The 24806-nt window shown below is 50.7% G+C and overlaps 1 protein-coding gene and 1 long non-coding RNA gene across 7 annotated transcripts in view; both read left to right on the top strand.

The window, feature by feature from the left end:
• MYO19 (myosin XIX) overlaps positions 1–24806 on the top strand; it is a 35387-nt gene that overhangs the window by 2872 nt on the left and 7709 nt on the right. For 5 of the 6 annotated variants that reach the window (XR_009499704.1, XM_059908405.1, XM_059908404.1 and 2 more), the window contains 17 exons: positions 3341–3479; positions 3813–3961; positions 6157–6270; positions 13465–13597; positions 14242–14311; positions 14848–14965; positions 15614–15710; positions 15849–15925; positions 17601–17691; positions 18155–18326; positions 20337–20410; positions 21112–21233; positions 21430–21543; positions 21790–21966; positions 22303–22455; positions 23429–23536; positions 24431–24501. Coding sequence is in view for 5 of the 6 variants with exons in the window: in XM_059908405.1 (XP_059764388.1) it covers positions 3341–3479; positions 3813–3961; positions 6157–6270; positions 13465–13597; positions 14242–14311; positions 14848–14965; positions 15614–15710; positions 15849–15925; positions 17601–17691; positions 18155–18326; positions 20337–20410; positions 21112–21233; positions 21430–21543; positions 21790–21966; positions 22303–22455; positions 23429–23536; positions 24431–24501 (1979 nt within the window). In the remaining variant the exon portion in view is untranslated. The remainder of the gene's footprint in view (positions 1–3340; positions 3480–3812; positions 3962–6156; positions 6271–13464; positions 13598–14241; positions 14312–14847; positions 14966–15613; positions 15711–15848; positions 15926–17600; positions 17692–18154; positions 18327–20336; positions 20411–21111; positions 21234–21429; positions 21544–21789; positions 21967–22302; positions 22456–23428; positions 23537–24430; positions 24502–24806) is intronic. The other variant, XM_059908406.1, reaches the window with a different exon arrangement.
• On the top strand, positions 11928–13108 carry LOC132355853 (uncharacterized). The gene is made up of 2 exons (XR_009499705.1): positions 11928–12092; positions 12222–13108. It is a non-coding gene; the product is annotated as an uncharacterized LOC132355853 (long non-coding RNA).

The raw sequence follows: 24806 nt of genomic DNA, 5'->3' as shown, positions 1-24806 counted from the left end.
AGCTTCCACTGCTCTGACCTGGAAGGATGGGAAAGACCCCTTAAAGGTCTTTCTTCTTTTCTGTCTTCAGATAGTCATTCCAGTGCCTTTCACCTGTTTCCAAGAAGCTCTTCCTGATACCTAATTTGAATCTCCCCTGTTGTGGTTTTTAGCTCTTTCCCCTGGGATGGGTAAGATGGGCTGGGTGAGGGAATCCTTAGGGCATTTTGGTGACCTTACAAGCCTGAACCAGTGAGGGAGTCCTGAGAGATGTCCCTCACAGCCTGAGTTATTAAGGCAAGTGGAAGGCTGTGGCCTCCAAGAGGAGGTGTTCCTTGAAGCTGAGCCTTAAAGAATAAGTAGGAAAAAAAAAAAAAAAAAAAGAATAAGTAGGAATTGGGACTTCCCTGGCAGTCCAGTGGTTAAGACTCCGCCCTCCCACTGCAGGGGGCACGGGTTCAATCCCTGGTTGGGGAACTAAGGTCCTGCGTGACACGCAGTGTGGCAAAAAAAAAAAAAGTAGGAATTAGCCAGGTGGAGAAGGAAAATAAGCAGTCCAAGCCAAGAGGTCAGCCTGTGCGAAAATGTGAGAGAAGATGACCTATGTGGAAATATATAAGAATTCTGATGAATGGATCATGGGGTCCACAGTGGGTTGCTGTAGGGACTTGAAACCTGCCCTTACTCCAGGCCTCTGCCTCTGAAAGGCTCCTATGGCCCCAGTCCTGCCCTTCACTGTGGAGCCCTATCTCATACCCATATCATCCTTCACATGCACCTCTTGGTCCAAAGACAATGCCAGTAGATATTTGCTGAATTTTTATTTACTGAGTGTTGCCACTGGCCTGAGGCAGATCATTCCTGCCCTTTAGGAGATCACGGTCTAGTGGAGTCCTAGGCAGGTAAGGCAGGATAACCGAGAGTGAGGTCAGCCAGCCTCAAGGGAGTCATGGTAGACTCTGCTGCTTGACCTTCTCCCAGCCTTTTGGCTCATGAAACAGGCTTGAAGGCTGGAGAGAAGCAGGCAGGACAGTCATCTACTCTGGGCTTTTTTTATTGTCCATTTTTGACTTATTTCTTATTTAAAAAGCAGTAACATTTATCATAACTGTACTAGCAGCTGCTCTGTGTTGAGCCCTTGCTATATAGTAGGCACTATACTAAGCATTTTACACATATAGTTTTGTTTAGTCCTTGAGAAAGATACCATATTATATATATAGTGCTATTATATCCCCATTTTGGAGATAAGGCTCAGAGCAGTTAAGTGACTTATTCAAGGTCAAGTTCATTATAAGCAATGTGGGAAATACAGATAAGCAAAAAGAACATTAAAGTTACCCATAATTGTACTGCCCAGAGATAACCGACGTTTCAGAGAATATCCTAGATTTTTTTCCCTAAATATGTATTTTTAAAATATTTAAAGGTATCATTCTCTTTGTAATCTGCTTTATTCCATTGTAAGGATGTACTATAATTTAAGCTACTGTTTGGACATTTGGGTTATTTTCAATTGTTTTGCAATTGTAAGTGTTTCTATATATACTGAACATTTTTATGACCTTTACATAGGATCATGTTCTAGAAGAAGAATTGCAGGCTTAAGGGACATACGTAGTTTTAAGGCCTTTAATATATTATTGCCTAATTAGAAGAACTGCTTTTAACAAAACTATATTATAATAGCTAATTTTTGGTGGAAGAGACCAGAAGCCTTTTCTAAATACTTTATGTGCTTGTTAGCATCTATGAGGTAGATACTACCACCATTCCCATTTTACAGATGAGGAAAATTGAGGCACAAAGAGATTAAGAAACTTAACACAAGATTATACAACTAGGAAGTGGTAGAATCAGGATTCAAACCCAGGCAATCTAGCTTTCAAGTCCAAGTCAAGGACCATGATACTCAGCTGCCTCTCTGGTAGGATAAGAGCTGTTCATAAATAATGGATGGGGGACTTCCCTGGTGGCGCAGTGGTTAAGAATCCGCCTGCCAATGCAGGGGCATGGGTTCGATCCCTGGTCCAGGAAGATCCCACATGCCGTGGAGCAACTAAGCCCGTGCGCCACAACTACTGAGCCCGCGTGCTGCAACTACTGAAGCCCACGCGCCTAGAGCCCGTGCTCCGCAACAAGAGAAGCCACCGCAGTGAGAAGTCCGTGCACCGCAACGAAGAGTAGCCCCCACTCACCGCAACTAGAGAAAGGCTGCGCGCAGCAACAAAGACCCAGCGCAGCCAAAAAAAAAAGCAAAAAAAAAAAAAATTATGGATGGGTTTTGAGTGATTTTCTTTTTTTCCCTAAAGCAGAAGGATTCGCATGGACCCAGTCATGCTCTGACCTTGGCAGTTATCCTGGAGGCCAAGAGCCTGCTTTGTACATGCATCATCGTGGGTCCAAGTTCAGAGAACAGGCAACATCTTTGGAAAGAAACTTATTACTGGGGCTCTCAAATGACACTTGCCTCCTTGGCTTGAGGGTTTGAACTCTAAGGTTAAGTAGTCTCATTAGAAACCCACACATGTTATATCACAGACTCCTTCCTCCAAAAGCAGATTTCAGCCAAGTTACTCTCTTCTTCTATTACCCACACCATCTTTCCTGCAACCCCCAGGGAGAAAAGAGGAGCAATGGGATCACAGGAGGAAAATGGGGAGAGGAAACATGTGGAAAGTGTTGGCATCGAGGATGGGCAAGGGAGAGGGAGAAAGGGCCACTTCCCCTTGGTGCTCGTTCTTGACCTCATCTGACTTCTGAGCCAGGCTTCTTCTCAAGTAGACCAGGGCAGCAGGAGCTAATTAATTAACCAGGCTAAATTTAAGCCCCAAGAGGCGGGTGATGAAGGCGTGGGGCTACCTCACAGCTGATTTTTCATCTCAAGCTGAATGGTCTCTTTCAAAAAAGGTCCAAACCATGGTTCTTTCCCTTTGCGGTTCTCCTGTAGCAACCCCCCACCTTGGGCCCCACCCCTGCCAGCCCAGTAAGGCTGGTAGCTGGCCCGGCCAGAAGCTGGAACTCATGGCAGAGGAGAGGGGATAGCATTTATTGATTTACTGAGTACATGTTATGTGCCAGGCACTTGACTAAGTGCTTTGTATATGTCTTCTTATTTTTCTTCCAAATAGCCCTGTGAGTTGATTTTATTTTTCCTAATTTACAAATAAAGAAGCTGTGGCTCAGAGAGGTTAAGTAACTTACCGAGTCTCACAGGCCTAGTAAGTGGCAGAGCTGAAGTTTGAACAACCAGGCTATGATACTAGAGGCCTGTTCTCTTTCTACTATACAGGCCCCCACCCTCATGTAGCTGCCAGCAGGTCTGAGTCCCAGCTCTCCTGGCTCTGTTACTCCCTCCCAGGTTAATGGCCACAGTTCAGGCTCTGATGCCCATGGCGGGGAATCCCTCAGAGAAGACCTGCAGGAGTTCCTGGGCGGGGAGGCCCCGCTGCACCAGCTGGATGACCTCACCAAGGTGAATCCTGTGACGCTGGAGACAGGTATGGGCGCCCCCTCTCCTCGAGTGTGCTGTCTCCAGTGGGTGGAGGTGTGATGAAGGTGTTCAGCACTGCTGCCCCTGGCCAGACCGAGGCAGGCAGGACTCCTGACCTGGAGCCAGACCTCTGCCTGGCAGCTGCCCCCGGGCTCCCCAGTGCAGCCTTTGCTCCAGGTGTGGGGCTCAGCTTAATTAGATCTTGTACCTACTCTTCAGGGAGCTGCTGGGATCTAATGCCTCTTGGCTAATTGCAGAGGGAGCGCTGTAAGGCGGGTGTTTGTATGTGCAGTTATGTCTCCATTTGAGCCAGAGTTTGCTAAAGGCACCTCTGCCTCAGTCCTGAGGTGTCTGCAGGCCCGGTACACAGCAGACATGTTCTACACCAACGCTGGCTGCACCCTGGTGGCTCTGAACCCCTTCAAGCCCATCCCTCAGCTCTATTCACCAGAGCTGATGCAAGAGTACCACGCTGCTCCTCAGCCCCAGGTAAGACTCACCGCTGCCTGTGGCCTCAGGGCTCCCCCTCCTCCCCTCGGCTACCTGGCGGCTTCCCTGTCCTTATCCATGTATTCACCAGCCATGTAGTCATTCAAAGTCTACTGGTGCCATGGCCCTGCCCACCAGTAGCTCACAGAAGTTTGGACATATACCAGTAGGTGTAAAGTTGGAGATAAATGTTTGTTCAACTGATTTTGGAACTTAAAATTGGGACATAGGACAGGTGATTTTTATTTTCTTTGTGAATTTATTAGTAGGAAAGAATTTACAAGGGTACATTTGTATATTTAACAAACCACTTTTTTGGGAAAAGGATAAAATTACATGTGATAAGGATTGCCCTAGAATATTCAGCACATGTTCATCTCCACTGATTGGAATGCCAAGTAACTTCTTTTTTTTATAAATTTATTTATTTTATTTTATTTATTTATTTTTGGCTGTGTTGGGTCTTCGTTGCTGCGCACGGGCTTTCTCTAGTTGCAGCGAGCGGGGGCTACTCTTCGTTGCAGTGCGCGAGTGCGCGAGCTTCTCATTGCGGTGGCTTCTCTTGTTGCGGAGCACAGGCTCTAGGCGCGGGGGCTCAGTACTTGTGGCTCACGAGCTCTAGAGCACAGGCTCAGTAGTTGTGGCTCACGGGCTTAGTTGCTCTGCGGCATGTGGGATCTTCCCGGGCCAGGGCTCGAACCCGTGTCCCCTGCATTGGCAGGCGGATTCTTAACCACTGCGCCACCAGGGAAGTCCGCCAGGTAACTTCTTGTGGGGGTGAGGATGGAGCTGGTGCAGGCAGGGAATAGACCAGTTGATGTTAAAGTGCAGGGAGAAGCAAGAGCAGACTTGCGGGCCAGAGGGAGGTATTGCAGACAGAGGCAGGAGGTGAGATAAGCCAGGACTGTTGAAGGGTCTGATGCCCCACAGCAGGCAGCGTGTGCACAGAGGTTCTTCGTCAGGCGTGGGGGTGGGGCTGTGAGCAGAGCCGACTGGGGGGATAATTACCTTGGAAGGTGGGGGAGTTGGGTTCAGGAAGGTGAGACAGGAGACAGAGAACAGTTGGAGGCTTTGTAACGGTCCAGGCGGGAGGTGGATGGGGTGAGGGCAGGGGGAGAGAGGGATGGTTCTGACACCATCCAGAGTGATGCCCTATCCCTTCAAGAAGCTGTAGGTAAGCAATCATTCCTGGCCAGGTGGTGCTGTGCGGGCGGTGCATTGTGCAGGTGGCCTGGCTCACGCGTGGTTAGTGTCCGAGTGGAAGCCAGGGGAGGCCTGGCCAGAGAGCCCGTATCTTACCGACTCTCTGCTTCCTCAAAGGCAAAGCCATGTCCTGGCCCCCTCTGTTTCCTCAGTGCCCAGCACATTGAGGGCAATTAATACTCGTTGATGGAAAGGAGAACAGTGACTTTGGAATTCAAATCACATGGATGCACTTATTTGCTGTGTGGACTTGAGAAGGTTATTTAACCTGTCTGAACCTCAGATTTCTTTTTTTTTTTTTTAAAAGAAATTCATGTCCTTTTATTTATTTATTTATTTATTTATGACTGTGTTGAGTCTTCGTTTCTGTGCGAGGGCCCCCTCCAGCTGCGGCGAGCGGGAGCCACTCTTCATCGCGGTGCGCAGGCCTCTCACCATCGCGGCCTCTCTTGTTGCGGAGCACAGGCTCCAGACGCGCAGGCTCAGCAATTGTGGCTCACGGGCCCAGTCGCTCCGCGGCATGTGGGATCTTCCCAGACCAGGGCTCGAACCCGTGTCCCCTGCATTGGCAGGCAGACTCTCAACCACTGCGCCACCAGGGAAGCCCCAGATTTCTTATCTATAAAATACGGTTAGCTATCCAACTAATGTACAGACTTCTTAGGCAATACCTTGTAAGAAAGTTCTTGCAAATTGCAAAGTACAATAACATAAAATAATAAATAGCAGAATAAGACTGTTGAGGTAAGATGAGATGGGAGGATAAAGTGTTAATGTCATAGACTGGTCAAGGCCAGCACTGCTTCCAAACTGAGAGAAGATGAATAGGTAAAGCCCACAGTTGGGCCTAACATTGTTACTTCCAGGAAATTTTTCTAGACAAAGCCTCTGCCACTGCAGTGGGCAGGCTCCCCATCTCAGCCGTCATTGGATCAACCACTCCTTGAAGACAGGTGTTTGCTCACATGACCTTTCACCCCTTGATGTTTCAGAAACTGAAGCCCCACATCTTCACTGTGGGTGAACAGACCTACAGGAGTGTCAAGAGCCTGATCGAGCCAGTCAACCAGTCTGTTGTCGTCAGTGGAGAGAGTGGTGCTGGAAAGGTAAGAGGGCCTCTTTCCCACCCTGTCAACTGCGTGACTGGCTGGACGGGCAGAGAGGCAGAGGAGGTCGCTCCTCCTGGATTCGGTGTGCAGCAGTGGGCAGGAGCTGGGCAGGAGCTGGGCAGGAGCTGGGCAGGAAGTCAAGAGGCAGGGCTCCAGTCCAGGCTCTTCCACCAGCTCTGCTGTCACGCTGGGTGAGACTCTTTTTTCTCTGAGCCTTCATTTTCTCACTGAAGGACTCTCTCAGCTCTGACACCATTGGAAACAAAAGTCAGCTGTTGGGGGTTCCAGCATAGTGCTTAAGAGCACATCAGAAAGATATTTAGCTTTTGCAAACCTCATTTCTTTCACGCGTAAGATGGCAGGGAGGGAAAGACCAACACGTAACTCATGGGACTTCTGTGAGAGTTAAATGAACTAGGGCACGTAAGGCACTTGGTGGCATGCTGGGCCTGTGGCAGCACTCCTCCAAAAGTAGTTAGCGTTCCAATAAGGAAGTAGTCCACCTGCATCTCTGGGTTGCCCTTGATGGCAAGGGCAGTGCATTGGGCCAGCTGTGGGGAAGGACAGAATCTCCTGATGTGGTCATGTGGTCCCTAGGTGGCAAAATCTTAATAGGTGAGACAGAATGTTGTACAAGGATGAGTGAGGAGTTGCACGGCCGGTCAGAGGAGGGTACTGGCCCAGGCCTCGCCACCTTCTTGTCAAGCCTCACCAGCCACCCCACCCTTTCCTCAACATTACCTTCACAAGGGATTCTTTGGACCATAAACCCCCTCTGCCTACACTCATATGTGAAAGCATTGCTGAGCACTGAGCACCTGCCAGGTTCTAGGCTCTGGGCTAGCCAGTAAGGAGTGGCAGGGGGAGGAACAGAGAGGAAAAATGCAACATCTGGCTTTCAGGGGGCTCTTAGCTCACTGGGAAAGACAGACAAGGAAACAGATGGAGACAGCAAACTGTAGGGATGAGGGCTAGGACTTGGGTGAAGAGGGGATCTTTGAGAGCTATATCAAGGTCGCCGGTGAAGTGGCTGATGCCCAGCTCCTGGATGAGCCCATTGTCCTCCAGAATTGCTCTGGGCAGCTGAGGCTGGACCTGGCCCTAGACCCATGGAACCAGAGCTCAGTAACCCTTTATTGAACAGCCACTGTGGTCATGGGCTGGGCCTGGTATCTTTTTCAATTTTAATTTATTTTTGATAAGTAGAAACATAGTGACATAGCTCAAAAATCAAGCAATACTACAAGGCTTACATAAAAAAACAGCAACCCTGTGCTTTCACATCTTTTAGCAGTTTGTTTGGGTGTCTCCATCCATATTTCTAAACAATATGCTTATATTATTAGTTATTGATTTTTCAGTTTTGACCTTATCTGTTCATTTACTACTTTGATGAGGATTTAGCCCTGTTTCCCTGCCCCCAAATACATACGTAATTATATCACGATTTCTGCGTAAGTTAATATATAGTATTTACATTACAAGTATGTGTGTATTGTTCCCAGCAGAGCCCTGTAACATACTATGATTATATTTCTTTTCTTGTATAATTTTTACTTTCCCTCTACTTAATAATTGCCCCCACTTTTTCACTTGTTTAGTTTCTATATACCTATTATTAATTCATTATCAAACTTGTCACCAAAACTGGAAAACACCTACCCAACAGGTGCTTTTTAAAATTTTTTTTTTAACCACACCGCTTACCACTGGACCGCCAGGGAATTCCCTCAGGTGCTTTTTTTTCTTGGCGATGCCCTTCCTAGAGTTCTCATGTCTCCTACTCCCGTCCGGACTGGTGGCTGCCAAGGGCTGCTGCCACACAGCTATTACCTGGGAGCTGTCTGCCTCACTCTGGGGATCCAGATTGTCCTCTGTTCTATGATAAATCTCTTGTTGGAGCCCAGTGGCTTCCTCTTCATCCTTTACTGCCTTGTTTTTATGGAGCATATTCTTTAGTAGCTTCCCGACAAAGGTTACTTGGAGGGCATATTTTTGAGTTGTTGCACATCTGCAAATGTTTATTCTGCCTTAATTTGACATGTTGGCTGGATATTATAATTTCAAATTGGAAATCATTTTCTTTCTGAATTTATAAGTTATTTTCTTATATGTTCTTTTGAGTGTTGCTGTTGAAAGTCCCAATCCATAAATGGTGATTTGTGTTCTCTTTCCAAAAGTTTTTAGGGTCGTCTTTTTTATCCATAGGTATTGAAATTCACAGTGGCGTGTCTTTTCTCACTTGCTTTTCTGGGTACTTTGTGTGGGTCTTTTTAACCTTGAAACTCATGTCCCTTAGTTTGGAAAAATACTATATCTGTTGATAATAATTTAATAATTTACTCCCCTTGTTTTCCCTTTCTGGAATTCGTATTAGTAGGAAGTTTGATAAATTGTCTAATATCCTGTTTTTCTCATCTATTCTTCTGTCTCTTAGTATTTTGTCCTGTCTTCTTGGAGATATTCTCTACCCTTCAATCCTTTTGAGTTTTGAATTTTTATTAAAAATTTTAATTCTAAAGAGTTCTTTCTTGTTCTCTGAATATTCTCCCCCCAGCATCCTGGTCTTATTTCTTCTCTTATCTTTGAGGATATTTCATGATTTTTACTTGTCTTCTGTTCCTTTCATTTCTATTTCCAAAATTCATTTCTATTTCCTTCTAGTTCCTTTTCGTCCTTTGTTGTGATATTTGTCATTCATGTAAAAGAAGTTTACCAAATAGTTAATGATCCTTGAATTTCTGTTCATACTTCAGAATAAGGCATTAAGCAACTGATTAGAATCTCTTATGTTTATGGACAGGAGGCCTCACTATGGATAGCTTTCTAAACTGGTGGAACCCTGAATGTTCATAACTTGTCTCATGAGCTTGTCAGTATCTCCAGAAAAGATTCTTCCAATCTCTTCATGAGAGAGGTGGAAACTATAGTTAAGAGGAAATGATAAAAGCATGAACAACTCTTTTTTTTTTTTAATTAATTATTTTTTTATTTGTTTTTATTTTTGGCTGTGTTGGGTCTTCGTTTCTGTGCAAGGGCTTTCTCTAGTTGCGGCAAGCGGGGGCCACTCTTCATCGCGGTGCGTGGGCCTCTCACTATCGTGGCCTCTTTTGTTACGGAGCACAGGCTCCAGGCGCGCAGGCTCAGTAGTTGTGGCTCATGGGCCTAGTTGCTCCGCGGCATGCGGGATCTTCCCAGACCAGGGCTCGAACCCGTGTCCCCTGCATTAGCAGGCAGATTCTCAACCACTGCGCCACCAGGAAAGCCCAATGAACAACTCTTATCAGCAGACTAGACATGCAGAAGAATACATCAGTGAGCTTGAGAGTGAGTCAATAGAAATCAAAAAATAAAGAGAAACTTGGGGAATTCCCTGGTGGTCCAGTGGTTAGGGCCCGTGCTTCCACTGCAGAGGGCATGGGTTTGATCCTTGGCTGGGGAACTAAGATCCCACGTGCCACATGTTGTGGCCAAAACAAAACAAAACAAAACAAAAAAGAGAGAGAAAATTGAAAAACGAAAAGAAAAGCACATTCAGGAGCTTTGGTACAATATCAGATGGTTTACCATACTTGTAATTGATGTCCCAGGAGAAGAGAGAGAATGTGGGTCAGAAGTAATATCTTAGAAAATTAGCAAAAGATAACAAGTACAGATCCTAGAAGCTCAGGAAACACTAAGTAGGATGCATACAAAGAAGACACACCTAGGCACATTATAGTCAAATTGCTGAAACCAAACATAAGGAAAAAATCTTTAAGGAAGCAGGAAAATATACATAAAGAGGAACAAAGATAAGAATGATAAGGACTTCCCTGGTGACTCAGTGGTTAAGAATCTGCCTGCCAATGCAGGGGACACAGGTTTGAGCCCTGGTCCCAGAAGATCCCACATGCTGCGGAGCAACTAAGCCCGTGCACCACAACTACTGAGCCTGTTGCTCTAGAGCCCGCGAGCCACAACTGCTGAGCCCATGAGCCACAACTACTGAAGCCCACGCACCTAGAGCCCAAGCTCCGCAATGAGAAACCACTGCAATGAGAAGCCCACTCACGGCAACAAAGAGTAGCCCCCGCTCGCCGCAACTAGAGAAAGCCCGCGTGCAGCAATGAAGACCCAATGCAGCCCAAAAAATGAATGAATGAATGAATAAATAAATTTTTTAAAAAATCATTCATTCTAAGGTGAAGATAGTAACAATTTATTGTAGAGGTACAGTGGAATCATAAAAGTACTCAATTCAACCAGAAGCGATAAAAGGAGAAAAAAGTAACAAAGATCACATGGAACAACTCAAAAAGAAATAAGATGGTAGATTTAAACCCAACCATAGCGATTATTAAATTAAATGTAAGTGGACTAAACTCTTCAATTAAAGACAGAGAATGTCAGAGTGGCTTTCTTTAAAAAGGCAAGACTCAAATTATATGATGTCTTAAAGAAACCCACAGGCTTCCTTGGTGGCGCAGTGGTTGAGAATCTGCCTGCCAATGCAGGGGACACAGGTTCGAGCCCTGGTTTGGGAAGATCCCACATGCTGCGGAGCAACTAGTGGCCATGAGCCACAACTACTGAGCCTGTGCGTCTGGAGCTTGCGCTCCGCAACAAGAGAGGCCGCGACAGTGAGAGGCCCGCACACCGCGATGAAGAGTGGCCCCCGCTTGCCGCAACTAGGGAAAGCCCTCGCACAGAAACGAAGACCCAACACAGCCAAAAATAGATAAATAAAAATAAAGGAATTCCTTAAAAAAAAAAAAAAGAAACCCACTATAAAGGTATAGATAGGTTCAAAGTAAAAGAATAGGAAAAGATATACCATTCCAATACTAATCAAAGGAAAGCTGAAGTATTATATTAATACACAAAGCAAAAACAATTGAAATAAAATCAAAATTAATTGTTTGATATTTGTGCATTCTTTTCAAGTACACATGGAACTGATATGGGCTATCTTCTGAACCACAAAACAAATCTCAATTTGAAAAGATTAAAATACAAACTGTTCTATGCCCTGGGTAGAATTGAACTAGAAGTAAATAACAAAGATATCTAGAAAATCCCAAAGCGTTTGGAAATTAATACCTTTCTAAATATCCTTTGGTTCAAAGAAGTAATCACAAGGGATATTAGAAAACACTTTGAACTGAGTGAAAATTAAAGCAAAACATATCAAAATTTGTGCTTAAAAAAAAAAGCAGTGCTTAGTAGGAAATTTGTTGTAACGTTGAATGCTTATATTCAAAAAGAATAAACTCAAATAATTGACCTGAGCCTCTACCTTAAACTAAGGGAAAAAGAATAAAGTAAACCCAAAGTAAGCAGAAGAAGGAAATAAAGTTTAAAAAAAACCAGTAAAATAGAAACAAAAATAATAAAGCAAGTGAGATCAATGGTTATTTCTTTGAAAAGATTAATAAAATCTAGTCAGACAAATTATAAATGTCAGAAATGAAAGAATAGACATAACTAAAGCTCCTACAGATAAGAGATTTTTATTAACTTTATTACAATAAATTCTACAACTTAATAAAATGGAGAAATATTTTGAAATACACAAACTGCTGAAGCTCACATAAGAAGAAACATATAACCTGAATATCTAAATCTATGAGACAAATTTAAGTCATCGTTAAAAATCTTTCCTCAGGGCTTCCCTGGTGGCGCAGTGGTTGAGAATCTGCCTGCCAATGCAGGGGACACGGGTTCGAGCCCTGGTCTGGGAAGATCCCACATGCCGCAGAGCAGCTGGGCCCGTGAGCCACAACTACTGAGCCTGCGCGTCTGGAGCCTGTGCTCCGCAGCAAGAGAGGCCCGCGACGGTGAGAGGCCCGCGCACCGCGATGAGGAGTGGCCCCCGCTTGCCACAACTAGAGAAAGCCCTTGCACAGAAATGAAGACCCAACACAGCCATAAATAAATTAAAAAAAAAAAAAAAAATCTTTCCTCAGGGCTTCCCTGGTGGCGCAGTGCTTAAGAACCCGCCTGCCAATGCAGGGGACATGGATTCGAGCCCTGGTCTGGGAAGATTCCACATGCTGCGGAGCAACTAAGCCCGTACACCACAACTACTGAGCCTGCGCTCTAGAGCCTGCGAGCCACAACTACTGAAGCCCACGTGCCTAGAGCCCCTGCTCCGCAACAAGAGAAGCCACCACAATGGGAGCCCGTGCACCTCAACGAACAGTAGCCCCAGCTTGCCGCAACTAGAGAAAGCCCACGTGCAGGAGCGAAGAGCCAACGCAGCCAAAAATAAATAAATAAATTAATTAATTAAAGAAAAAAAGAACTAAGGGAATAAGACACAAAAACACAAAGGGAACAGGAGAGACATGAGGAGTGAGAAGTGACACAGTGTGGATATGCAGGGGGCCCTGAGTTTTCAAAAAAAAAAAAAAATCTTTCCTCATAGAAAGCTCCAGGCCCAGGTGCCTTCACTTTATGGATTCTACCAAGTATTTAAGGAATTAATGTTACCAGTTCTATACAAGTTCTTTCAGAAAATAGCAGAGAGGGAGCACCTCCCACCTCAGAGGGAGACCTAAAAGAATTTACCAAAAAAGCTACCAAAAAGACCCAAAACCAAACAAAAACAAAGCTAAAAACTTGTAGTGAGGTGTAGGGAGTTTATCAAGGTGACAGGATACAGTCAGTATATTAAAATCTATTGTTTCTATGTCCTAGCAATGAACAAATGGAAATTAAAATGAAAATAGACCTCATCTCAGGTGATTAAAAATAAAACGGTGAGAATTTTCTAACTAGATTGCCTGGGTATAAATCAGAGCCCTATCATTTACTAGATATGTACTCTTCAATAAAATTTAAATTTTTTCTATGCCTGAGTTTCATCATTTTGAAAACAGGTAGTATGTAATTGCATCTGCATCTGTAGGGTTGGTAAGAAAATGCATGGAAAGTCTCCTTAGGTCAGTAGCCTGCTCAGGTCAGGGTGGGCTGTCCTCCTCTACCCCAGCCCCCCTCATTTCTTAAATGCATCCTCAGGAGCTAGGAGAAGCAGAAGTAAGTGTCCCCATTTCACAGACGGGGAAGTGCCTTGCCCAAGGATACAGCTGAACTCAGCATTCACCCTTTGGTCAGCAACATACATGGTGGAAAAGAGGGCTGTAGCAGGGAGGCTCAGAAGCAGGAGGGAACATGGACACAGCTCCCACAGGGCTGTTTCTGCCACAGACATGGACGTCCCGCTGCCTGATGAAGTTCTACGCTGTGGTGGCCGCCTCACCCACATCCTGGGAAAACCACAAGATTGCAGAGAGGATCGAACAGCGAATATTGAACTCCAACCCTGTCATGGAAGCTTTTGGTGAGCTTGGTGTCCTCGGCACAGTACCTCAGTCCCATTTCCTCTGGGATTTGCCACCTTCCAGGGAAAGGAGCAGTGTTCTCTTTAGGAGAGGGGTGGAGGGTAGTTTATCATTCACTGCCATGGGTCCCCAACTTCCTCCCAGGTACCCTCAGCCTCCTTCCAGTAGAGGTGACGTCACTCTGTCGTCCCCTCCCTCTAGCCTGAGCAGGTGTAGCAGTGGTGCTGGAGAGGACCTTCTGGCTCGCCCAGTCCAAACCCCATCCTTCCGAACAGCTTCCTGATGGTTCAGGGAAGGGGACTTGTCTAAGGATGCACAACAATTCGTGTCCATGTTGGCACTCTAGATGTTGTGCCTTACCGTCTGCCTCAACAGTAACAGCTTGTTTTTGATCCTTCTTCTCCTTCAAAGAAAATAGTCCCTGACTGCCTAGATTGGCTCTTTCCACTTCATTGCCAGGAAGTTCTAACTCAGCTGAATCGCATTTGCTAAAGCCCGAGTGCCCAGTCCCTAGTCCTGTCCCTTGTGACATGGAAACCAACAAAGGGTCCTTTAGGTGACTTGAGGATAGAGACCTGGCCCCAGCAGACCTGAGGCCACCTTAGCCTGTGGGGACTCTGTAAACATAAGGTGTGATCTGTAGGGAACGCGTGCACGCTGAGGAATAACAACAGTAGCCGCTTTGGGAAGTTCATCCAGCTCCAGCTGAACAGGTAACCTCTGCTGCCAGTCTCTGTGCCAGTCTGGCTGCTGGGGGCGGGGGGAGTGTGAAAGTGGCTGGGGCAGTGCCCAGCCTGGGCCACCCCTGTGGGCAGAACTCGGCTCCTCCTGGTATGTTTTTCTGTGTGATAAGTGAACCTGAGGGTGATCTTTGAACCTGGAGAAATCTTAACTACTCCAGCCTGAGGGACCCTGGGGCAATGTGCTTGTGCAGCCCATGTGTTCCGGCTTCTACCCTTGCTCAGAGACTTCTAGCTAAACTGCCACCTCTTGGCCACACCTCTGAGCTTGAAGCTGGGGCTCTGTTCCTGCCTCGGGATGGGGCCAAATAATGTACAGAGACCTTGGTCCTGCCCCTGAGCTGGTTGGAGGGCAATGTCCCAGACCCCCAACCAAGGACCTGCTGAGTGGTCCCTAGTCCTCACAACCCCCATTGCCTAAGTGGAAGAGTTGGGGTAGGTTGCAGTCTGGCACACAGTAAGTGCCCAATAAATGTCTATGGAATGAACAGGCAACTAATGGGCTCCAGCCTGCTTGTGCCCAGGGCCCAGCAGATGACTGGAGCCGCAGTTCAGACCTACTTGCTAGAGAAAACTCGAGTGGCCTGCCAGGCCTCCAGTGAGAGGAACTTCCACATCTTCTATCAGGTCTGTACCAGGTGGGGCCCACAGCTGCCCAGATGCAGGGCGGAGATGGGTCTGTGCCCCTAAACCTTCCCCTCCCTGCCTTGCTTCATGCCTGCCTATTCACCTGGTTTCAGCGATGCCACCACTTATTCCTGCAAACTTTATGTAACACTTCTGCCACACACTGGATCTTGGTTCCCGGGATGGTTTTGGCATGGGAACGTGCTTGCCTTCTCTGTCAGATCAGAAGGTCCTTGAGGCTGGGACTGTCTCCGCAATGGAAACTCTCACTCTCAGACAGAGGCTTGTCCTCGAACGGCAACTGGGAACAAGGACTTCCCTAGACTGTGCCTCCTCCATCAGACTGGGGGACCCCCAAGGCATGGATAGTACGTCTCCCTGCTCTCAGATTGGGACTGGGGGCTCCCCAGGTGGAGTTTTGCTTTCTTCATCATACTGCAGACCCCCTCAGTGAGTTTTTTTGCATCGGGTGGAGACGCCCAGAACTGCTTGCTGCTGTTTTTGCCCCCCTGCCTGCCCTGGGCTCTACGGGAACCTCAGCCTTGTGACGTTGCTGCCGTTTCTCACTGCTCTCTTCCCAACCCCGGGCTTACGCAGGCCTAGGCTTCCCCAGCACCCCCAGCTCAGCCCCCGTCCCCATCCCCACAGATCTGCAAAGGAGCCAGTGCGGACGAGAGGCTCCAGTGGCACCTCCCTGAGGGAGCCGCCTTCTCCTGGCTGCCCAACCCAGGGAGGACCTTGGAAGGTAGGGGGAGCCTTACCCAGCACCCTGGGCCGGCCCGGCAGCACCCACCCATCCCGACAGGGCCCGCCTCCCTCACCCCTCGCTGCCCCTGCTGACCTCTGGTCCTGACACTGGGCTGTGACTTGGATTCCTTTTCAGAGGATTGTTTCGAGGTGACCAGGAAGGCCATGCTTCTTTTGGGCATCGATACCCCCACCCAGAACAACATCTTTCAGGTCAGAGGAAAAGCCACACCACTGACATGTGGCAGCGGTGATGGGCAGCCCCTTTTATAGGGCCCTTCTCTCAACGTGTGAGACTCTTTTCCTGAGGGTCTAGGACGTTAGGCCCCACTGCACAATCTCCAAGGAGTCGACCACCTCTGTGTGAGGCTGAGCCTGGAGACTGGGGGTCAGGGTGGATGGGGGAAGAGAGGACAGTGGCAGGGCACATAGTGCTATTGAACAGGCCAGCACAGTGACCCATGGAGGTCAAAGGGCAAAGTGCCTGGGTCAGTTATGGCTCCATTAATCAGAATAGAGAAACGATGCTGCCACGTGTTTGTCTAGTGTGTTAGTTTTTAAATCATGTTCACACCTCTTAGCTCACTTGGTCTTTTTCAACAGACCATGGGTATGGAGATTATTCCCATTTTATGCTTGAGAAAACTAGAGACCTGCCCACGGCCAGACAACACTAAGTGGTGGTGCAGATAGGGTTTGTACCGGACGTAGTAATTCCGATTTCCCACCCTCTTCCTCTTCCTCCTGGGACACAGCGCTCACCCAGAGGAACTGGGCCCCGCTCATCCCCACTGGTGGTCTCCCTTCTCCCATCTTTCTCCTCACTCCTGCAGAGTGGCGGGAGGGGATCTGGAGGATTGGCTGGCAGCAGAGGCAGGGATGCCGCTGCAGGGAGATGGCAGTGCAGTGGGAAGAGACCTCCACCTCCAGAAGGGGGCTGCTCAGGCTGTGGGGGGAGATCACAGCCAGTATGGGCACCGCCAGCCAAGAGCTTGGCCAGAGGGACAGCACATAGGACAAGCCCAGGACAAGTGGACGACACTAGGAGTCTGGACAGGAGTGCTGGCTTGAGGGTGGCATGACCTTCTGTCCCAGCCACACTGCCCATCAGCACAGTAGTCTTCTCCTGAAGTGGGTTGTGGCCTGAAAGCCAGTAGCATGTGGACACACCCTCTCTGGGACCAGACAGGGATGGTGGGAGAGGCCCTGCTCTACCAATACCAGGTCCAAAGGTTTCCAAGTTGCTGGACCCAGGGGTCCCCTTTCTACAGCCCCTGGGGGCTCATCCATGAGGGTCATTGAGTGCGAAGGCAAGGGAGCACCCACTGGACAGAGACCAAGATCACAGATCCTGCCCTAGGCTGGGCTGTCAGAAGCCCAGCAGTGCTGAGAAAGAGCCAGAAGGAGCCAGAGCCAGGCCCCCACCAGCCACACAGAGGTAGGGCCGGTCCACGAGGAACAGGAGTGGCCTTCCCACACAGTATGCTCCTGGAGTCGGGGGGCAGGGGGACAGACTGGGGGTGACATGGCGGCCCCAGTGGCTGCCCCGGGAGGGATCTGAAGTCCGATTGCCTGTGTTCTCATCCTGCCTTTCTCCTTTACCAAGTGTGTGGCCTCGGGCTTGTGATTTAACCTCTCCCCATCTCATCTCTATCATGGGCACCACCATAGCACGTGCCTCATTGGTTGTTGAAAAGATTACATGAAATGATGCATGTAACTTGTGTAGAATTGTGCCTGGCCGAGTCATGGAGTAAGTGGGCAGTAATTGAGAGCTGTTATTATTCTGTTATCATAATCTTCATATTCAGCAGGAGAGAGACCCTTCCCAGGCTGGGCTCTAGCCCTTGAGAAGGGGCCCACTTCGTGTCCTCTCCTGCCCCCTCAGGCCCTAGCTGGACTGCTGCACCTCGGCAACACCCGGTTTGCTGACTCCGAGGACGAAGCCCAGCCCTGCCCACTGATGGACGGTGCTGAGTGTGAGTGCAGGGATGGGGGGCCTGCACCTCAGGCTCTGGTCACACACCCAGGGAGCAAGGCAGGCCCTGCCGGAAAAGAGGCAGCATTTGGTGGGATTGGGTGGGAGGGAGGCCAGAAGGTGAAATTTGGAATCAGTGCCTTTGAAGCCATAAGCTATAGGGCCCTGCCCTGGAGAAGTTACTCCTCACCCCATCTCTGCTGCAGCAGATAGCATCACCCGCATCTTACAGATGAGAAAACGAGAGTTGGGGGGTTTATAAAGTGGTTTATCCCACTCATGGCCGTGTGGACTGGCACACAGAAGCCCTGGGTTCAAGTCCTGCCTCTGCCTTGGCCAAGCCTCCTCACCCACCTGCACCTGGGTTCACTCTGCCCCATTGGGTGGGTCGTGTTTCCACTGTGATGACTTCACGGGGCCTTGTGCAGAGGGATGTTTGGATGGAGGGTGTTTGTGCCTCCCAGGCTCTGTCAGGACATCGGCCTCACTGCTGCGGCTCCCAGAAGACCCTCTGCTGGAGACACTGCAGATTCGGACCATCAGGGCAGGCAGGCGGCAGCAGGTGTTCCGGAAGCCCTGCTCCCGGGCCGAGTGTGACACCCGCAGAGACTGTCTGGCCAAACTGGTCTATGCACGGTGAGTGCTCTGGGCCCTGCCCTCCTCCCAGGCCCCCCCATCTGGAGTTGGAACAGACCCCTCAGGCAGTACAGCTGGGCCCAGGGTGAGGGCTGCCAGATAAAGCAGACGGGTTCCCTGCCCTGCTCCCCAGACCCTGGGGGGCAGGAGGGAGTGGCTCCTGGGCTTTCCCCAAGCAAGGCCCTTGGCTTGATTCCGGACTACTCTGCGTGGAGAAGTTGCCACTTGGCCTAGATTCAGCATGTTATTAAAGTACAGGAGCTTGCCTTGACCTTGGTGATAGGTGAGGAAGGCCTGCCTGCCTGCCTGCTGGCAAGGCCGGCCCCAGAGGTGATGTGGGTCCCTCCCAGGTCCAGGTGCAGACCCATGGGTGAATAGGCTCCTCTGTCTCTGTGTGCCCTTGTACTCTTGGTAGTCACCTGGGGAATTTGATAGATGGTGGTAGAGCCAGAAGCTTTGCCCACAGTCTTGAGCAACACTATGCAGCAAGTGGAGCCCAGAACAGGGGGAAGGCGGGGGTCCTGGTCTTTTCCTGTTGGTTCTGTGGGCATCTCTACCCTTTGGCCATGTGGTTAAGGAGTGATTTGGTACTCTGGGTTCTGAGACCCTTTGGGGTGCCATTGAGAGTGTCTGGGGGCCCAGGATGCTCTGAAATTATGGGACAGAACACATATGTGTGTATGTGTGTGTGCATGTGCTTATAGGAACTTGGGTACCTGTGGAGAGGGTCCCCCTGCTTTCACGAACTTCTCAAGAGCTAAGAGGCTGAGAAGCTCTGCTAAGGGAATAAGATCCTCTGAGTGAAAATGGCCCAGGGCAGCTGGGCCCAGACTGAACCCAGTTCAGCAAGGTACTCTGTTCTCACTCCCTAGAAGCGAATTTCAGGTCAGAATTTGAGGCCAAAGATTTTTAAAGCTTTTGTGTCAAATCACTGCAAAATGAGCAGGTGAAGTGTGATGATCACAGACACAGTGAGTCTCTAATCATGGATCATTTTACACACAGCAAACAGGTCATTGTATCACTAGGCCACTCATTTTTAGTACCTCAAATGGGTATTTGAAGCCCTTGTTGCAAAAACAGGAATCATTTACTGAATTGAAAAAAAGTTGCAGAGCAATCACTTAAATAAATGGTAAGGAAGAAACCCTTATGTAGTGTCATATGTGTCACCACGTTGTACAGCAACCACCCCATCATCTCAGCGGCGGTGGTTCCAGAGTGCAGGATGCCACTGTCCACCTCGGGTGACTCGGGGCCCCCTCGTGCAGGACGGAGTAGGGGGATGTGGTGGGGCCTTGAGCTCTGGCCTCCGCAGGCCGAGGTTTGCAGGGGAGTCCAGTGAAGTCAGTTCTTCACAGTCCCACCCAGAGCTGCCTGTCAGCCCCTTCTCATCAAGATGCAGCTGGGTGTCCGGCCAGGGGACTGAGGCAGACCCACTCCCCATCTAGCCCCAGAGGCTATACCAGACCTCAGTGGTATCACAGGTTCAGTTCCAGACCACCACAATAAAGTGAGTCACACGAATTTCTTGGTTTTGTGGTGCATAGCAATGTTATATTTACACCATACTGTAGACTATTACGTGTGCAATAGCTTTATGTCCAAAAGAACAATGTGCATAACTTAATTTTAAAATAACGCTGTTGGGAAAATGGCGCTGATAGACGTGCTCGATGCAGGGTTGCCACAGACCTTCAATTTGTAAAACACGCAATAAAGCAAAGCACAATAAAAAGGGATATGCCTGCAGTTGGTCCCGTGCTCAGTCTTGCTCGCGGACAGGCCAGGTCTTCGTGTGCCCGGAAACACGCATGACTACAGCCTGTGTGTGTAGTGGGTCAAGACAGGATGGGCAGGACACGAGAGGAGAGTGTTTAGCCCTTGACCTGTCAGGCTCAGAAGACAGGCCCTCCAAGGTGTGGCACCCAGGCTGCAGGGACAGTCCTGCCACCCCTCAGGCTCAGCCTGACGCCTCTCACCAAACCCCCCCCCACCCCGCCCCAACAGGCTGTTTGACTGGCTGGTATCGGTGATCAACAGCAGCATCTGTGCGGACCCCGACTCCTGGACCACGTTCATAGGTAGCAGGGGCTCACCCTCCAGGAACCCTCCTCCAGAAAAAGGACAGGAGTGCCCCGCACAGAGAGCAGAGCCCTGGGTCTACTGCGGGACTCCGGGCAGCTCCTTTCCCTCCTCTGCACCCGTCTCCTCACCCTCCGCCAGTGTGTGGGCGAGGTCTCTGCTCTCCGGTGCCCGCATCTGACCGTCCCTAGCTCTCCAGGCAGGCTCAGCTGGCGGCCGGGCCACGAGGGGCCCCTTCTCTCCCCGGAGACCCAGCTCCGGTCTCAGGAGAGTAGTGGGGGATGGTGAAGGAGCTAGATTAGAAGGGACATGGGGGACATGGTAACATCATGGGAACCTGCTAGGGGAGGAAGCAAAGCTCAGAAGCGTCGGTGAAGTTTGCTCACAGAATGGTGGAATTCTAGGCACCAACTGAGCGCGTGAGACTCAGGCCGTCCAAACCGGGTTGGACACACAGCGTTCCCCGGGACCTGGTCCCCTGACACCTCGTTCGGCCTCTTCCTGCTCTGAGCTCTGAGGGGACAGGAGGCTGCCCTGGGAACCACGCTGGGGTGGGAGGTGCTCTGCTCACCGCTGGGTATCGTGCTCGCTCCGCCTCAGCTCCGGGCCGCCAAGCATGAGGCTTTACCCTGGGCTCCTGTCGTCCCGCGGGCCCCGCCTCCTCCTGCACTGGCCCCACGGGATCTCCCCTTCCTGCCAGGCCTGCTGGATGTGTACGGGTTTGAGTCCTTCCCCACCAACAGTCTGGAACAGTTGTGCATCAACTATGCCAATGAGAAGCTGCAGCAGCACTTCGTGGCTCACTACCTCAGGGCCCAGCAGGTGAGGGGTAGGGTGGTCCTGCGTCCTCTCTTTCTCCCTGGCCCCCAGCCCCATCCCTGGATCTGACCAGACGTCTTCGGTTCCTTCTTTGACACTGCTCTGGAACGGGCTGTGGTGCTGAGGCCAGCGTGGGATGGCCATCTGGACCTCAGACCGCAGTTGCCTTCTGCCACCCCACTCCCACCTCTGCCCCCAGGAGGAGTACACAGCTGAGGGCCTGGAGTGGTCGACTGTCAGCTACCAGGACAACCAGACCTGTTTGGATCTCATCGAGGGGAGCCCCATCAGCATCTGCTCCCTCATAAACGAGGTGGGGGGGTCAGCTCGTGTGCAGAACACCCGAGTGGGGCTTTGGGCTTCTCTGGGACCTTGAAGACCATCCTGTGCCCTCTGTGTGCCTCTTTCTCTCCATCTGCATAATGGGTGTGCTAGCCCTATAACCCCTCCTTTTCAGGGTCACTATGATGCTCCCATGGGTCCACAGGGTGGGGACTCTGAGGGTTGTGAGCCCCTCTCACTTTGTGGCTGACCGCCTGTCCCATCCCGGCCCACACAGGAATGCCGCCTTAATCGGCCAAGCAGTGCAGCCCAGCTCCAGACACGCATTGAGAGTTCCCTGGCAGGCAGCCCCTGCCTGGGCCACAACAAGCTCAGCCGGGAGCCCAGCTTCATCGTGGTGCATTATGCGGGGTCTGTGCGGTACCACACCGCAGGCCTGGTGGAGAAGAACAAGGTGAGGGCTGGGCCGTGGCCTGTGGGCCCCGGCGTGAAATGAGATGCCGAGTCATTGCTGCATGCGTGTGGAAGCTTCTATCGTGCACCCTCCCCTCCTGAACATCCTCCCGAATCCAGGGTCGCCTCTTGGGCCCACCTGTCTGAGGTCTCTGCTCCTCAGGCACGACCTGCCCAGAAATGACTGCATTTCTTGGTTTCTAGGCACCCAGTAGACCAGCTCTGAGTCTCCTGGGCTCAGGCACTGCCCTTCTTCTGGGGCCTGGGTGAGCAGGGCTGGCAGCCCGTGGGCAGCACCACGCCTGCTCTCACCCTTGTCCTTGTCCTTTCCCCATAGGACCCCATCCCCCCTGAGCTGACCAGGCTCCTGCAGCAATCCCAGGACCCCCTGCTCAAGGTACTGTTTCCTGCTGACCCTGAAGAGAAGTCCCAGGAGGAGCCCTCTGGCCAGAGCAGGGCCCCTGTGTTGACCGTGGTGTCCAAGTTCAAGGTGGGTCCGGTGGTGCTGATGGGACGTGCTTGGTTCAGTAATCAATCTCCAGTGCTTACCAAGCACCTCCCAGCATCAGTGCTGTGTGCTGGGAGCACTGAGGAGTCAGGGAGCCGTGGTCCTGGTCCACGGAAGCCAGAGACCGGAAACTGACAGAGAGACTGTGTGTAGTTGACGTGACAGGAAGCCTAGGGGCCCATGGGTGGCAGTGCGGCCTTTTGCCCACTACTGATAGGGTGATCATGGAAGAGCAGTAGTTACCTGAACCTCTGTGACTGGCCCACTCCCAGTTCCCTAGCTTCCTGCTCAAACTCTGTCCTCGGCCAGCGCAGACTTGTCCCCTCCTGCCGTCTCTCAGCCCTTGCACGTTCTGCTCCACCACCCCTCAGCTCCACCCTCACTCCCGCCCTCCATGCCACTTCTCTTAGTTTATTCCTTGTCCTCCTTCCAACCGCAGCCTTCTCATCACCTCCCAGAGGAGGCAACCAGGGGAGCCCAGGTTTGGTTAGCCCTTTCCTGCCCAGCCTCAGACACCACTGAGAGAGCCCATCCCACGTCTGCAAGGCCCGTTAGGCCCTGAGCTGTGAGACGATGGCAGACGGCCGTGTCGTAGCCCTGGCAAGGCTTCCAGCACATAGGACGGGCTTAGTCGCCCGAACAACTGTCGCCTGAACAAATGGCAGGGGGTTCTGAGATGCTTCTCTTCTGGAAAGGTTGCTCTCGTGGGGGGCGGCTGAGACCAGATGCAGGGAGACCAACCAGGTGGGGAGGGTCACAGGTCAGGAAGGATCCCTGGAGGCGGAGGTGAGGAGTGGCTTGTGCTTTGGGCACACCCAGTGAGAGCCGCCAGGAGTCATTCAGGGTGTGTGAGGATCCAGGTCTCGGGGCTGGGAGGGCTGCTTGGACGTGTCACTAGCCAGGGCCCAGCCGGTGCCCCCCCAGCAGCCTGACCCACGGCCTCTCCCCTCTGCAGGCCTCCCTGGAGCAGCTTCTGCAGGTCCTGCATAGCACCACACCCCACTACATTCGCTGCATCAAGCCCAACAGCCAGGGCCGGGCGCAGATGTTCCACCAGGAGGAGGTAATTCACACTGGGCCAGAGCTGCTTTGTGGAGGGTCCCATTCAGCCAAGACCCTGGAGGGGTAAGGGGCAGGATGTCTGCTCCAAATGGAGTGACATTAGGGAGGGCTTATCTTCCCAGCTCTGGCAGGACGGTCATGTACAGTTGTGTGGTCTGTGCAATGCACAGTGGCCCAACCACAGGAGGCAAGTAGGGGCTACAGTGCATCTTGCTCTCTGCTCACCAAGCCATGTGCCCTGACAAGAGACTGAGGCTGCCCAGAGGAATGGGTGTCTTTTGTGATTAGCTGAAAGTCTGTGTCACCTTACAGGCCAGACACAGTGCACTGTTTCTGATGGAAGGATAGTTTCTAAAATTTGCACAAAAGCACTCTGTGGCCAGCAGCTGCCCTTTGCCCTTTGGAGGGATGTGGAAGAGGTATGAGAGCTGGACGATGCTGGAGAGTGTCCCACAGTCGACTGGCAGATATGACCTTAGGATTCATAGGACCACTGCTCTGTGGTAAAGACCTTGGTTGGGTCCCGGAAGCATCTTCACAGTATAACCTCCCCTGCTTCTTAGCTGTGACTCACTCTATCGACTGCAGAATATAAAATAAATAAAAAAGAGGAATTGGATTGGGCTGCATTGTGAGGCAAAGACGGGAGCGGTGAGACAGCCAGGACTAGCATTGGCCTCAGTTGTACCAGAAGCCAGGCTTCAGGTAAGGGGACCTGGGGCCCCCAGGACCCTTTCTAACAGGGAGATTTTCTCAAGGTCCCTTGATTTCTCACTGCCCCAAAGACTGTCTGCCCATAGGAGAGCCTGCAGATCCACACCAGCAGGGCCACGGGAAGGGTGGCATTTGGGGCCTGCTGGCCCCATGCTGCAGCCCTGTCTCCCCACCCCTGCAGGTCCTGAGCCAGCTGGAGGCCTGTGGCCTCGTGGAGACCATCCACATCAGTGCCGCCGGCTTCCCCATCCGGTGAGTGGGCCGGTCCGTCCAGTGCAGGGGGCAGGGCCAATGCCAGGGTGGAGCTCAGGACGCAGGTCAGACGAGAGCCTGACCAGCCCAGAGCAGGATGTGGAGATGAAGAGAAAGAGGCAGGTCCACAGAAGTCGGCCTGGAGCTCTAGGGCTGCGCTCACTTTCTGTGGCCCGTTTTGTGGAGGCACCGTGTCTGGTGTGTATCAGTGAATAAGAAAGGTGAGTCTTGCCCTCTTGGGGTGTACATTGCTGTGGAAAGGAACAAAAAGTGCCGTTAGGTGGACTAACGGGGAAGGGGTCAGG

Source organism: Balaenoptera ricei, chromosome 20 (genome assembly GCF_028023285.1).
Source record: "Balaenoptera ricei isolate mBalRic1 chromosome 20, mBalRic1.hap2, whole genome shotgun sequence".
In the NCBI taxonomy this organism is placed as follows: domain Eukaryota; kingdom Metazoa; phylum Chordata; class Mammalia; order Artiodactyla; family Balaenopteridae; genus Balaenoptera; species Balaenoptera ricei.
Note: the sequence above shows the minus strand (reverse complement) of the source record. Positions and strands in the feature narration are given on the sequence as shown.